General features: G+C 40.6%; 1 protein-coding gene across 1 annotated transcript; it reads right to left on the reverse strand.

Moving 5' to 3' along the window:
* Window positions 1-11,245: 11,245 nt before the first annotated feature.
* Window positions 11,246-12,665, reverse strand: LOC126195750 (myosin-6-like). The gene is made up of 2 exons (XM_049934377.1): window positions 11,969-12,665; window positions 11,246-11,361 (listed from the first exon to the last, which is right to left on the reverse strand). Exons 1-2 carry the CDS (start codon window positions 12,663-12,665, stop codon window positions 11,246-11,248), a joined length of 813 nt encoding a protein of 270 aa, XP_049790334.1.
* Between the last annotated feature and the right edge of the window lie 2,492 nt (window positions 12,666-15,157).

Raw genomic sequence — 15,157 nt, forward strand, 5'->3', positions numbered from 1 at the left:
CACCCAGATCTTACCAGAAATTTTTCCATTGCCGCCGACAGTTCCAACACAGCTTTAGGCGTACACATTTTTCAGGAAATTGAAGAAGATGGCTCTACAGTGATTAAAAACATCGCATTTGCAAGTCGCATTTTGTCACCTGCTGAACGAAATTATTCCGTTACTGAACTTGAAACATTATGTGTTGTATGGGCTTTTACGAGATTTCGGCACTTTCTTTATGGCAGACATACCACCGTTTACACAGATCACAGAGCGATACAGTTTTTACTTTCCGCAAAATTTACACACGATAGATTAAGCAGATGGAAACTGTATTTACAGGAATTTAGTTTTACGATTGTTCACATTCCCGGCACACAAAATGTTATAGCAGACGCACTATCGCGTTCTCTCAGCAACAATCAGCAAGACGTAGCAACCAACTTCTGCAAAGCAAATTTCAGTGTCATGTACATTCAGCAAGTTGCATTTGAAAATTTTATTTCATCGTCATTACAGGACATAGCACGAGAGCAAAGCAAAGACAATGTGTGGAAAGAAATTAAACACCTTTGGCAAGATAAGAATAATGTTACGATTAGGAACCACTACACTGTACGAAATGACATTCTGTTTCGCCGCTCTCATCCAGACAGCAACAATTGGTTATTATGCATTCCTGACGAACTGGTTAACAAATTAATCTGGTACACTCATTTAAGTTATGCACATTACGGAGCTAGAAAATGTTTTCTTATATTGAGACAGAACTGTTATTTTACAAACATGGAAAAACGTATACGGCGAGTTTTAGCGTCATGTAAAATTTGCCAGAAAGCTAAGTCAGACACCACTTCACACATTCCTCCATTATATCCCATTGTACCTGTTAAATTAAGACATATGGCCGCAGTAGACATTTTTGGTCCAATTCCGAGAACTAACAGAGGTTTTTGCTACATCTTTGTCGCTGTCGAACTCACTTCAAAATTTGTTACCTTCACTCCGTTACGCAAAGCTACTGCTAAAACTGTTTCGAAAGCATTTGTAAAGCATTTTCTATTTCATGTAGGGCATGTGATGAGAGTAATTTCTAACAATGGATCACAATTTCGATCTGCTATATGGACACGCATGTTACGAGCTAGAAAAATTTCTCCGATTTATATATCCAAGTTCCATGCTTCTTCAAACCCCTGTGAACGATTAATGAAAGAAATTGGTAAACTGTGTAGAATATACTGCCACAAAAGACACATTAATTGGGACACACACATATTCTCATTCCAAGATGTAATTAATTCCATACCAAATGAATCCACTATGCTATCGCCGTATGTTATACTGAAAAATGTTGAACCACCAAACAAAATTAAAGAATTAATAAACTTTCCTACATCTCGTCGACTAAGACACCACGAAATAATTGACATTGCGCTGAACAACATCAAACGTGCCGCAGAGCGCCGGAGAAGACAGCAAAAACAGGTTTGTACACGCCGAGACTTTCACATTGGACAGAAGATATTAGTACGTACACACTATTTATCCAGCAAATTAAAAGGTAGGTGCAGTAAATTTGAACTTCTATACGCAGGTCCATATCGGATTCGCAGTATTCCTCACCCCAATGTTGTACACGTCGAAACTCTGAGAACCAGAAAATCGAAAGGAAACCACCACTTATCCAACATAAAACCCTTTATTGAGTGAACAAACTTTACGATTCATCACACTGTAATGCTGTTTACTAATTTTTATGAACATTTGTGCAATTATATTCACATGACTAATTGTTGATGATTATCGTATATTTTCTTGGCAAGTGCTCGGCAAGGTAAGGTTAGCAGGTCGCTTTTCTTGTCGTTACACATCAGACCGTGCACATTTTTCATTTTTTTTTGTGTGTATGACTGTTTTCCTGTTTTGTTTGTATACATTATGAAATAGCTAAGGTATAACACACCAGTTGATTTTGACATTTTTGCCCTATGATATCTCAACATCGTGACTATTTTACCTTTTTTGCTGCTGCATTGTGATATTCTCTGTACATTTTTGCCTTTGAACACTGTCTATGCTTTTGACATATTACGTTTTCTGTCATGTTACGCTGTATGCTTAATTGTGTCACCATTAACCAGTCATTATTTAATGGGTATATGATTTAAATGCAAGACATTAATCTTTGTTCATCAATTTCAGAAAGAAATGATGCGTAAAGGAAATAAATTAAACAGAAATGAGAATTTCACTTACGGAATAAACGAAAGAAGATGCAATAACTTTATGAGGAAGAGTAAATAGATCAGAATTAACTAGCATTAACAAGAATATACTATACACATCGTAGAATAGCAGTCTTAACTAATTTTTTCTTTCAGAATACAAGGCGATTGATGCAAGCTGTCAGACAGAACTACACATCTTAGTTTTAAGTGATGAAATATGCTAGAGATAAGGAATAGTTGTGTAATGAATAATGAAGTGATCTTTTGCAGATGATAATGAATGCTGATGAAGAGTAATGATGAAGAATATACTAATATGGATAATGAAGTTTTTCTTTACAGGTGATGATAATAATGAAGTTATGATAATATGGATAATGAAGTTTTTCTTTACAGATGAGGATGATGTTGAAGTTTATGTATTTATGCTATGTAGTTATTTAGGTATTTGTTGCAGTTTGCTTTGACAGCAGGTGTTATATTGCATAGTAGGATGACTGAAGGTTTTGGAAAGGACAGCTATGGAACACATTTTTATACACATTTCACAACCTGTTAATTCGAAGTTCACTACTTTTCAGCATAGTCTGCGTTTCTTCTTTCAGCTCAATAATCCATTTTGTATTTGTTCCAGGAGAAGCTTTTCATGATACTTACTAAACTTGTTACTTATTATACCTGTTCTAGTACTTGCATTTTATTTTTTACCCATTTGTGTCTATAGTTTACAAATGTGATCACATATACTGCCTTGTGTCACAACCTTGCTACAGCTGACTCATGACGAATGACGTTACACATTTTTCATTTACAGGAACAACCTAGAAGCAATTTTTTTCTTTTTTTCTTCTTGCTTTCCCTTATAATTACCCAAAGCAATGCATTGCTAGCACAAAAACAAAATGTATTACCAGTCGCAAATAATGTTACTAGTTTCAGAATATTCTGAATAATACTGATCAGCTCTGAATAGTACGTCACTTCAGTAATGACTTCCTAATGATACAAAAAAAAATAATAATAATAATTTCAAATAATGCTTTGTAACCGGCTAATAACTGGCACTGTTTATTGTAATGAGATTACTTATAATGCCCATGATTATTAATGCTATGATTGTAATTAACTGATTTTTTAATAATGACTTCTTAATGATCTGAATAATAATGCTTTGTAACCGGCTAATAACTGCCACTGTTTATTGTAATGAGACTACTTATAATGCCCATGATTATTAATGATATGATTGTAATTAACTGATTTTTTAATAATGACTTCTTAATGATCTGAATAATACTGAATGATGAACAATGTTTTATACTATTCAATACTTACTGGCCACTAAGTGCCGATAATTAATGTACCTCAATGAATTACTGGCCAGTAAGTGCCGATAATTAATGTAATTAAAGCTCTTGTTTTAAATAATGACTTTTCATGTTTTATGGTTTGTAACTGGCTAATAACTGCCGCTGTTTATTGTAATACGATGTTTTAGTATTTCATGTTTTAGTAACTGGCCACTGAGTACCAATAATTAATTATAAGTTTTCATATTTTGGTAACTGGCCAATGAGTGCCAATAATTGACTCTCCTTTTCAATGAAGACTTCTGATGAACATTATTCTGTCATACTAAATATGGTTTGTAACTGGCCAAAGACTGCCGCTGTTTATTGTAATACGACTACCCATGATGGCAATAATTTAATTTTATGAACATTATTCTGTAATACTAAATACATGGTACAGAAATGTTCAATAACTAGGCTATGAATGCCGCAAACTACTAATGTAACTACTAATCAAGACTTGTCTGTTGCTTAATGTCCTTCACCTTCTGACCTAACTACCTGGATTTACTGTAATATCCATTTGTCTTGTCCATCCTCATGATCATGGAGCACTATATTTGGTTTTTGCACTAATTCTACGTTGTTGTTGCCTTGTAAGAGCGTGATGTTGACACGACATGCTGTCCACCACCGTGAACGATGGAGACGTTATTAGCGATGGAGACGTTATTATGGTACCACTGTTTGGTGTACCTGATGTACTGCCTAAATGATGACATGGAAGATTACTACAACATTTCAGTGTCTTGGTTACGCTGATAAATACTACTGGGAAAAGAACTTCAAATTGTGTCACTTGGTGTTGTACTTTGTGGAAAGATATGGACTTTCAGTGCGGCCACGTGCAATCTAAAGTGCTACAACCATGATGCAATCCTTCCCTTTCCTATCCTAATAGTGAAAATCATTTTTTAGTTAACATCATTTATGTTCATGGCCTATACAGTTTTTCGATTTGTTGAACTCCAGTGCAAGTACACTTATGTCACTTGTCGACATGATTTTTGCCATTATGTTTATTTGTTGTGAAAATACTAAAGACATTTTTCGATTTGTTCTGAAGTGCAGTATGTGTGTACTCTTGTCATCTATATTGTATATACTTTTTGTGATTTGATGATTTTTGCCATTACATTTATTTGTTGTGAAAACGTGAAGAATTTTCCAGTGCATATGCACTTATATCGTGTGTTAATATGTATTGTGCTGAATGTCAGTAAGTGTGCATTTTTGACATTTATCAATATGATCTGTATATACATTTTTCTGATTTGCTGATACGCTCTGTACTCATTGTATACATTTTTTGTCTTTGTCTGAAATGTTTTGTACTCGGTGCATGTGCACAACATTTAATTCATGTACTACATCTGAATATTTTGTAAATTGTAACAGTTAACTAATTAAAGAAAAAAATTTGCCGCGATTGGCAAGTCCAAATGACTCACCATCGCTGCCAAATTTTTGCCCCCCCCCCCCCCCCCCCCCCCAGTGGAGGGTTATGAAACGCGTACGTTTCATGGGCAGCGATGGCGAGCCACAGAATCTCTGACCAGAGAGCATGTAGTTAGCGCAGTTGCGCTCGACTCGCAGTAGCGAGCAGTCAGTCTGTCGGTAGTGGTAGCCCAGTGCAGTTGCGAGTAGCGCGTCGGAGATGACGCAGTCGCGGTCTAGATGCGAGAGAGTTTAGTTGTGTGTGAGCAGTCGGCGGGCGTCGACACCGCACTCTGGTCGTGATTCAGGACGAGGTATATTTTTATTAAATAAGTATTCATGCAGCATTGCGCTCATCAGATAATATAATGTATATTTACTGTAATTAACTTTCAAGAATCGCCCCAATAATAATTTTGATTTCAAAGCAATTTTTAACAAAAAAAAAAAAAATCATTTGATTCCCTTGCATTTCCTTAAAGAAAATTTTCAGTTAACTTCAAAAAATTTATTATTGCGATGCATTTCCTCCAAGCCGTGGCCAACAAAAGAGCAGAAATTTGACATACAGTTATACTAAGGTAAGAAATTAATTCTGATTTTTGCACAGGGCCGAAGACCGACATTTCGGTTTAATTGAGTTTTGATTATCACTGTAGTTTCATTATCATGGGATTATCTTTCATTATTTTATGGGAGCTTATACTTGGGTCAGATTGCTAATTTTTATTTAATTGTCTTTGTCATTAAATCTCTCTGGGGAGCTTACACTTAGCTCTGGCTCGATTTCTAATAAATCATTGTCTTTCAAATTTTTGTGGGGAGGTTACAAACTTCCCCCGTATTTCCTTTTTGCCAGTGGTTAGTTATTACTATCGTTATTTCCTTTGTAATGCTCAGTCAGACATAGCCGGAGGCAATCAAAACATGTAACATCTTCAAAATATGTTATAAATAAGACTCTTTTATACATATTGTGAGAGTAGGTCTCGAAAAATAGATAAATAAAAATTTACATTGTTATTACTCACCTATGATGGTGAAAACAGTCGCCACAGCAGTTCTACTAGTACTCGTCTACGATGTCGGGTGCAGGCCATATAATACTGTTACAGGAATGTTGATAAAAGTTTGGAGTCACGTCCACTTGGTAAAATATTATAAAATATTTTTATGAGCACACATTTAATTTTTAAGAAATAATTTGTTTATTCAGTTTTGAATTTCCTGGTAAAAAGCTTCTGGTGATCGTGTTGTGAAACAAAACCGATCCCAAGCCATGTTATACATTTCCCTCACATTTAAGAATAAAGTTTTCCGAAAATACTTTTCCCCAGCCTTTAGAGCTCACGAATCCACGACTGGCGACAAGAAAAAAAAACTTTCTCATACTTTCTGGTGTGGATGAAATGAAGTGTGGAAGAAATTGGCTATTCGCGAGATCTAAGTCCCTTCAAACTGTCCAAATCCTGTTGCAGTTTCCTTTGAAACGCTTTTGAGAACTGAAGTTTCATGCGTTTCTTTGGGTAGCACTCGGAATTAGGCGTGAATGAAGAAGAGAGTTGAGAGATGAATACTAAACATGAACAGAGGTGAATTTAGAAGAATAAGTCGAAAACTATCTTTTATGATAATAAGAGGGTCCCATACACAACATTAAAACATTTTCTTAATAACGAGGGCATGCTAAAAGTAATGCCTCAGAATGTTTTACTCTGTTCACAGTGTAGTCTGAGGTATTATATGTCATGCATATTACTCAGTCGACTTTCACTGGCGCAAGTTGTAACTATCTGCCGCTGGAAGGATTCGAACTGTAGCGTGTAACATGACGGTGAGGAACAGCGTGCTGTAATCGAGTCCTTAACCACAGGAAACTTTGTCCGCATTTGGAACACCGTCTCTCTCAGCACGACGTTGCCAGGACACACACGATAGATATGAAATCTGCAACAATCCGACGCCTTGGGTTCGCTGCCATCGATCATCCTCCTTACAGTCCCGACTGGGCCCAAAAGGTTTTCATCTGTTTCCAAAACTTGGAGAGCAACTTCAAGGACTTCACTCTGATAGTGATGAAGCGGTGCCATCAGAAGTGAGACTGCCTCCGTCAACGAAGTCAGACGTTTTAGTGACGATATCAAGAAACTGGTCTCTCGTTGGCAGAAACGTGTGAGTCACGTGGGTGAGGTTGGGGTTGGGTTGTTTGGGGGAGGAGACTAGACAGCGCCGGCTGGGGTGGCCATGCGGTTCTAGGCGCTACAGTCTGGAACCGCGAGACCGCTGCGGTCGCAGGTTCGCATCCTGCATAGGGCATGGATGTGTGTGGTGTCCTTAGGTTAGTTAGGTTTAAGTAGATCTAAGTTCTATGGGACTGATGACTTCGAAAGTTAAGTCCCATAGTGCTCAGAGCCATTTGAACTAGACAGACTGATTAGAGAAGGACGAGGAAATAAGTCGGCCGTGCCCTTTCAAAGGGACCATCGCGGTATTTTCCTGGAGCGATTTAGGCAAATCACGGAAAACCTAAATCAGGATGGCTCACGCGGGATTGAACCCTCGTCCTCCCGAATGCAAGTCCAGTGTGCTAACCACTGCGCCACCTCGCTCAGTCAGTCACGTGGCTGACTCTGTTGATAAATAAATATGTACATGAAGAATAAAGATGTAGAATGTTAATAAAGTTAGTTCTTTTTAAAAAGCTGTAAGAGTTTTTGCATAAAAAGTTCGGAGGCATTATCTTACAGCACGCGCTCATACACGTTTTTGGTGATGGCTCGTAGGCTATGAGCTATATTGCCTGGGTTTAAATTTTGTCCTGCTGTCGGACATTAGAAAGGTGGCTATTAAATAACAAAGCGTTACTGAAACGCATTTAGCAGTTTAAGTTTAGAATAATTTCTTCAGAGGGACAGTAAAGGAATCAATGATTACGATCACGACAGAGTATGACTTAAAATCCAATGAATAACTGCCTGATTTTCCTAATTCTACAAGGTAGCAGGGGGTTGCAAGGGAACTAATACGGCGTTCGAACAGTGACAACTCGCTATCTTTGACCATGCGCGACAGGCACCATCACATAAATGTTTGCTAGTTTGTCGAAATACCCAGAAGTACTGGTTGTCGTACTATAAGACAATTCGAGGAAGACAATCACGCAGAATCTGTCCCTCAGATAAGGCACTGGAAAAGCTAAAAGAAAGAAAAAGTTTCAAAAAATGGTTCAAATGGCTCTGAGTACTATGGAACTTAACTTCTGAGGTCATCAGACCCCTAGAACTTAGAACTACTGAAATCTAACTAACCTAAAGACATCACACACATCAATGCCCGAGGCAGGATTCGAACCTGCGACCCTAGGGCTTGCGCGGTTCAAGACTGTAGCGCCTAGAACCGCTCGGCCACCCGACCGGCAAGAAAAAGTTTATTTCTATAAGAATGGTCCAGCGCAGTCATCGGTTAGGTGCACTCAAAGCTGTAACCCAACTGCAACAGGAATGTAAGTGTGTAACTAAACCACCTGTCCAAAGGGTTAACTGAAAACAAGGATATAACAAAAGAGTAACAAAGAAACAGTCATACGTGAGTATACACTCCTGGAAATGGAAAAAAGAACACATTGACACCGGTGTGTCAGACCCACCATACTTGCTCCGGACACTGCGAGAGAGCACAAGCAATGATCACACGCACGGCACAGCGGACACACCAGGAACCGCAGTGTTGGCCGTCGAATGGCGCTAGCTGCGCAGCATTTGTGCACCGCCGCCGTCAGTGTCAGCCAGTTTGCCGTGGCATACGGAGCTCCATCGCAGACTTTAACACTGGTAGCATGCCACGAAGCGTGGATGTGAACCGTATGTGCAGTTGACGGACTTTGAGCGAGGGCGTATAGTGGGCATGCGGGAGGCCGGGTGGACGTACCGCCGAATTGCTCAACACGTGGGGCGTGAGGTCTCCACAGTACATCGATGTTGTCGCCAGTGGTCGGCGGAAGGTGCACGTGCCCGTCGATCTGGGACCGGACCGCAGCGACGCACGGATGCACGCCAAGACCGTAGGATCCTACGCAGTGCCGTAGGGGACCGCACCGCCACTTCCCAGCAAATTAGGGACACTGTTGCTCCTGGGGTATCGGCGAGGACCATTCGCAACCGTCTCCATGAAGCTGGGCTACGGTCCCGCACACCGTTAGGCCGTCTTCCGCTCACGCCCCAACATCGTGCAGCCCGCCTCCAGTGGTGTCGCGACAGGCGTGAATGGAGGGACGAATGGAGACGTGTCGTCTTCAGCGATGAGAGTCGCTTCTGCCTTGGTGCCAATGATGGTCGTATGCGTGTTTGGCGCCGTGCAGGTGAGCGCCACAATCAAGACTGCATACGACCGAGGCACACAGGGCCAACACCCGGCATCATGGTGTGGGGAGCGATCTCCTACACTGGCCGTACACCACTGGTGATCGTCGAGGGGACACTGAATAGTGCACGGTACATCCAAACCGTCATCGAACCCATCGTTCTACCATTCCTAGACCGGCAAGGGAACTTGCTGTTCCAACAGGACAATGCACGTCCGCATGTATCCCGTGCCACCCAACGTGCTCTAGAAGGTGTAAGTCAACTACCCTGGCCAGCAAGATCTCTGGATGTGTCCCCCATTGAGCATGTTTGGGACTGGATGAAGCGTCGTCTCACGCGGTCTGCACGTCAAGCACGAACGCTGGTCCAACTGAGGCGCCAGGTGGAAATGGCATGGCAAGTCGTTCCACAGGACTACATCCAGCATCTCTACGATCGTCTCCATGGGAGAATAGCAGCCTGCATTGCTGCGAAAGGTGGATATACACTGTACTAGTGCCGACATTGTGCATTCTCTGTTGCTTGTGTCTATGTGCCTGTGGTTCTGTCAGTGTGATCATGTGATGTATCTGACCACAGGAATGTGTCAATAAAGTTTCCCCTTCCTGGGACAATGAATTCACGGTGTTCTTATTTCAATTTCCAGGAGTGTATATGAACTGAGGCAAAAGGCGACAGTTCACGAGGATCACTTGAACAAAAGGTCACAGTGGTAGAATGATATGACATTTGGTGATGACAGCAAACTCAACGTTTTTAAAACGTAAAAGAAAAATTATGGTTTGCCAAAAGCCAAGTAAGTTGCAAGTTCATGGTTTTGTAACACTCCCTTATAATTTGGGTGTATCCACTCGTTCGCGGATCTGAATAGCAGCCCAAATTAAGTAATTAATTAATATGACCGTGTACCTAATGGGGCTGGCAATCGGATTGGACTGCTTGGGAGTTGTTACATTCCATTCTGTCCTTCTCAAATGCTGCAATAATGAAATGTCTGGTGGCAAGAGAACAACAACACAGCTTCACTAATCAAGACCTATATTCATCTCAAAACCACAAAGATAAGGAGACAGCCACTGCCTTCGTCAATACACTGTTAATAACGGCTAATCTCAGCACAGGTTTCTTCTCCAACACACAACTGACTACCGACTCTCGCTCTCGCGACCTGACACACTAATCGATAGTTGCCCTGTCGACCTGTGTGAGCGCAAACTTAGTAGTAAGGGCCTGCGGACCCCTTACATCCCCGCCCTCGAAAACTTCTTTAGAGCCGCAGGCGAAAAAGAATCGGCTAGGGAATTAAACATTGCTACATTTGAATGAAACATACAATACAAATAATAAATGGAACTACATTTCACCAAAATCATCCCTCGACTCCGGTAGTGGGCTGCCTCCACAACAATTTTTACAAAAAGGTTATACATGTCATAAACATGGCATTGTCCAAATTACAATTTTTTATATCAACCAGCAATAGTCCTCTCTAGTCCAATATCGAATGAAACACACAACATACACTCAAAAATTATTACCTAAACACATGACATGTGAATTACTATACTACAAAATAGTTGTTACAGATTTTATACCTATTCTCAGATAATCTTTGATATGAAATATGCAATTCTAATTGTAATACATCATAAAACACACTGTAAATAAACATTTCCCTTTTTTAAATGTCCTTTTAACAACTAAATATCCTAAATATCTTAGCAGGTTTATTCGGGTCCTGGTAGCCCTCACTCTTGACCGGACCTCACCTGGAGTGTCATTCAGTTTTCTTCGGTTCCTCCACCTCTTCCTCTATAATCAGATGAATGATTAAAGTGATTCCTTGGGTCATTACTTCCCTCTTCTATATGCACTGTGTCATTCATTCGCCTATCCCATCTTCTCTCATGATCTCTTGGTTCTTCACTTCTTCTCCAATCGTTTCTCCATTGACGTTCACCACCATGGTTCCTGTACCTATGGCCACCACCTCTTCCTCTATAATTAGACGAATTACCAAAATGATTCCTTGGGTCATTACTACCCCCTCGGTTTTGATCATTAACTTGATTGTGTCCCTGTGATCGAACAGATTCCAACTGTTCCAGTATCTCCATCAAGGCCTCCCTATTTTTAATTAGGCTCCCAGATACAGTTTCTTGCATTTTCTGATTCAATCTTCTTTTTATCGCAGATATCATTACGTTATCACTCAGGGGTTGTTCCAAGGTCTCGTTCAATTCCCACAGATGTTCGGCAAACTCTCTCAACGTTCCCCTCCATGTGCTAAGTGACTTGCGATGGAGTAGGTCCTCAATTGCTGCACATTGATGACTTGTGGACCAGTATTTTTTCAAGAATTCCTCTTCAAACTGATCGTAACTAGTAGTCCCTTCCTTCTTCCTGACTCCCCAAGTGAAGGCCTCACCTTCCATTCTATCTATTGCAAATTGAATCTTGTCTGAGTCCTTAAGATGTGCTGGGAAAACTCCTTTTAGCCATTTCATAAATATCATTGGGTGCAACCCTCCTTTCGGTCTAAATTTCTGCCCTGTATTATTTTGGACGCACCGATTATCACTGCTCATCAATGTAACGACCTTACCTCCCCCAATGGCTAAGGTGGCATTGCTAATTCGTTTATCAATTTCTTCTGTCTTGCTCTCCAATTGCTGCACTCCGTGTTGTAACTGCCTGACCTCCAGTTCAACCCTCTTGTTATCCTCTTCTCGTTGCACGGCTATAGCATTTCTCAGATTGACAGCTAGTTGGTTTTGTCTATCTCCTATCCCCTTAACCGCATCATTGCATTGTTTCTGCATCTGCGTCACCTCGGCGATTCGATGATTGCAGTTTGTTTCCACTTCGTTGATTCTTTCTCCCAATTCGGCTTTCGTTTCTTCAATATCGTCTTCTATCTTTTTTGCTAACTTTCCTTCCACCTTCTCCACGTCTCCCTGGACTTGGTCTATACTCTTCTGCAGCTTATTCTCTCTCTCGTTGATATCCATTTTCAACTGTTCTTGTAGCTCCTGTATTTCCATCTTCATCTGCGATGTTTTGATCTCTTGTGCTATAGTTTCTTGCAAATCTTCCTTTAATGATTTGCGAAATATTTCTTCCCTTTCTCGAGCTTCTTGTGCACTCTTCTCTAACGAGGCGTGAGTTTCTTGTAAACGCTTCTCTAACGATGCGTTAGTTTCCTGTAAACCTTTCTCTAATGATTCTCGTAAATCTTCCTTTAGTGATTTTCGGAGTATTTCTCCCCTTTCTCTAGTTTCTTTTAGCAAGGCTGCCAACATCGACTGCATATCTGCATCCTCTGAAATTGGCTTATCTCTCATCGCTTGTCCCGGTGTCTCGGGATAACTAGTTGAATGTGCTGATGGGCTTCCTAATGACAATCCACAATCAGTGATTCCTGAATCATCTCTGTCCTCCTGTCCTATCCCTTTCCTTTCAACTACTGCCTCACAAAACTGCTTATCTTCAGTAGACATTTTTGGTTTATTTGTAATGCACAGACAAGTAATACAAAATAACTTCTAGTAACCCAAAAAACACTCCTAATTATCATGAAACTAATCAAACAGTACCTGCAATCCTTTCAGTTAATCCCCAAAATGATACTACATGCATGAGTACCGAACATCACAACTCTCGAAAACCTATTAATTTCCAATAACAATTTCCACATACACAGTTTATGTAAAAATGTTTTAAACAGGATAATCACAACACTCACAAAATCTATAAATGTAAAATCCACAAACAATTACCATTTAGACAGTGCAGTGTGCATAAACAAGTATGCAATATTTCAAGGTATGCTTCGCAAATTTTTCGGAAATTACTGCAATTGAGCACTTTTCCTAAAGTGAAATTCAGTTAAAAACTGTTTATTTATCGCGAAGACTGCACACTGCAATTTACTGTTATGTCAACCAGTCGTCTTCACGCACCAACCGAAGTTACCGCGAGTCGCGATGTTTTGACGTTTGAGGTGGGCGTGGCGCTGCACTGTCGCTGGAGCTGGGTGAGGTTGCGCTGCCGTGGCGAGTCGTCGTAGTTCTCCGTCGGCCGCTCAGTAGCTCTGCAGGTGGGCGTAGTCCGTAGTTTAGCCGCTAGGTGCCAGGACTGCGCTCGGTGTTTCAAAGTCGCGTCGCTCGCCGCGGTGGGATGTCGTGTGAAATCACCTTGCGGACCGAAGCTCTTTGGCGCAACTGCTACACAGGTCTGCATGACGTCACTCAACAATTGCGTCGCCACAACACATTATCGTCTGCATAACAGTTTATGGGTCCACACGAAGCCGTCCGATTTTCACTGTTCAAAAAGCAATTTCAGTCGAAATACTACCGCTAAACACTTTTTTAACAACTTTTGTGACGAAATCTTAGCTCGTTTTGCTATTTTATTGTTCACACATGTCTTTCTTTAGTGTCCACTTTTCACAGTTTTTCGCGCGGACTTACGCATTTGCACTTTACAACACAGTTTATTGACATTATTGTTCTATTTAATATGGCAAGAAAAAAAACAGTTTAATCACAATCGTAAGATATTATTACTTCGTATTGTTCCAAAAAAATGCACTGTTCCTTGTCACGATTTTAAAGTTAATGCACTATCCCGATCCAAATTGAAAAATTAATTTTCTTGCGTTAAGCAAGGTAAAATTATCTATTGTTCTTTACTCTTCGTCCGAAAATTGCACTAGTCCTTTCACGGTAAGCCAAGGGTGTAACACTCCCTTATAATTTGGGTGTATCCACTTGTTTGCGGATCTGAATAGCAGCCCAAATTAAGTAATTAATTAATATGACCGTGTACTTAATGGGGCTGGCAATCGGATTGGACTGCTTGGGAGTTGTTACATTCCATTCTGTCCTTCTCAAATGCTGCAATAATGAAATGTCTGGTGGCAAGAGAACAACAACACAGCTTCACTAATCAAGACCTATATTCATCTCAAAACCACAAAGATAAGGAGACAGCCACTGCCTTCGTCAATACACTGTTAATAATGGCTAATCTCAGCACAGGTTTCTTCGTTATTCATCGTCGTCACACGCAAAATCCAATCACTGTAATCCAACACTGCAATCCAAATAATGCCGGCGCGGTAGACGCGGAATCTCAATAACGGCACATAATATCACTGAAATCACTCTGTTAATTAAACTTTCTCACTTTCCCGTATAATACTAACACAAAGGGGTTAAACCGCGGCGATGGCCACTCCCTTTGTCGGTAACCTGCATTATTTCAACTGCTGGCTTCTGCACAGCTCTCTGCCCGCCTCGCGGGAAACTCCAACACACAACTGACTACCGACTCTTGCTCTCGCGACCTGACACACTAATCGATAGTTGCCCTGTCGACCTGTGTGAGCGCAAACTTAGTAGTAAGGGCCTGCGGACCCCTTACAGTTTGCAACCAACTTTAAAACACTGTTGAGGGAGTATTTTGTTATGGAGCACGTATTTAGGTATCAGATGGGAGGGAGGGTTACTTTTATGGACAGCGGGTTAAAAGAGGAGGGATATGCCAATATCCTGAGGCAAAACTTGTACAGGAGGGCAGAAAAGTAGCGGATTTGATTCTCGTTAAAATATTTCCAGCGCAATGCCTGAAGTACACATTATGCATATTTACTTTATAAGGTTTCTTTATGACTGTACCAAAGCTTATTAGGCATGACATTCGTCGCCAGATTGTAACCCCACAGAGAATTTATGGGATGAACTACAACCAATTGGAAACAAGATAGAGAGTGACAACTATTGAATTA

Source organism: Schistocerca nitens, chromosome 7 (genome assembly GCF_023898315.1).
Source record: "Schistocerca nitens isolate TAMUIC-IGC-003100 chromosome 7, iqSchNite1.1, whole genome shotgun sequence".
Taxonomy (NCBI): Eukaryota; Metazoa; Arthropoda; class Insecta; order Orthoptera; family Acrididae; genus Schistocerca; species Schistocerca nitens.

Coding starts and splice junctions, on each gene's coding strand:
- LOC126195750 (XM_049934377.1), bottom strand. CDS start 12,665: ATGTTGGCAGCCTTGCTAAAAGAAACTAGAGAAAGGGGAGAAATACTC. Junction 11,362..11,968: donor CACCTTAGCCATTGGGGGAG/GTAAGGTCGTTA, acceptor GTCTAATTATAG/AGGAAGAGGTGGTGGCCATA.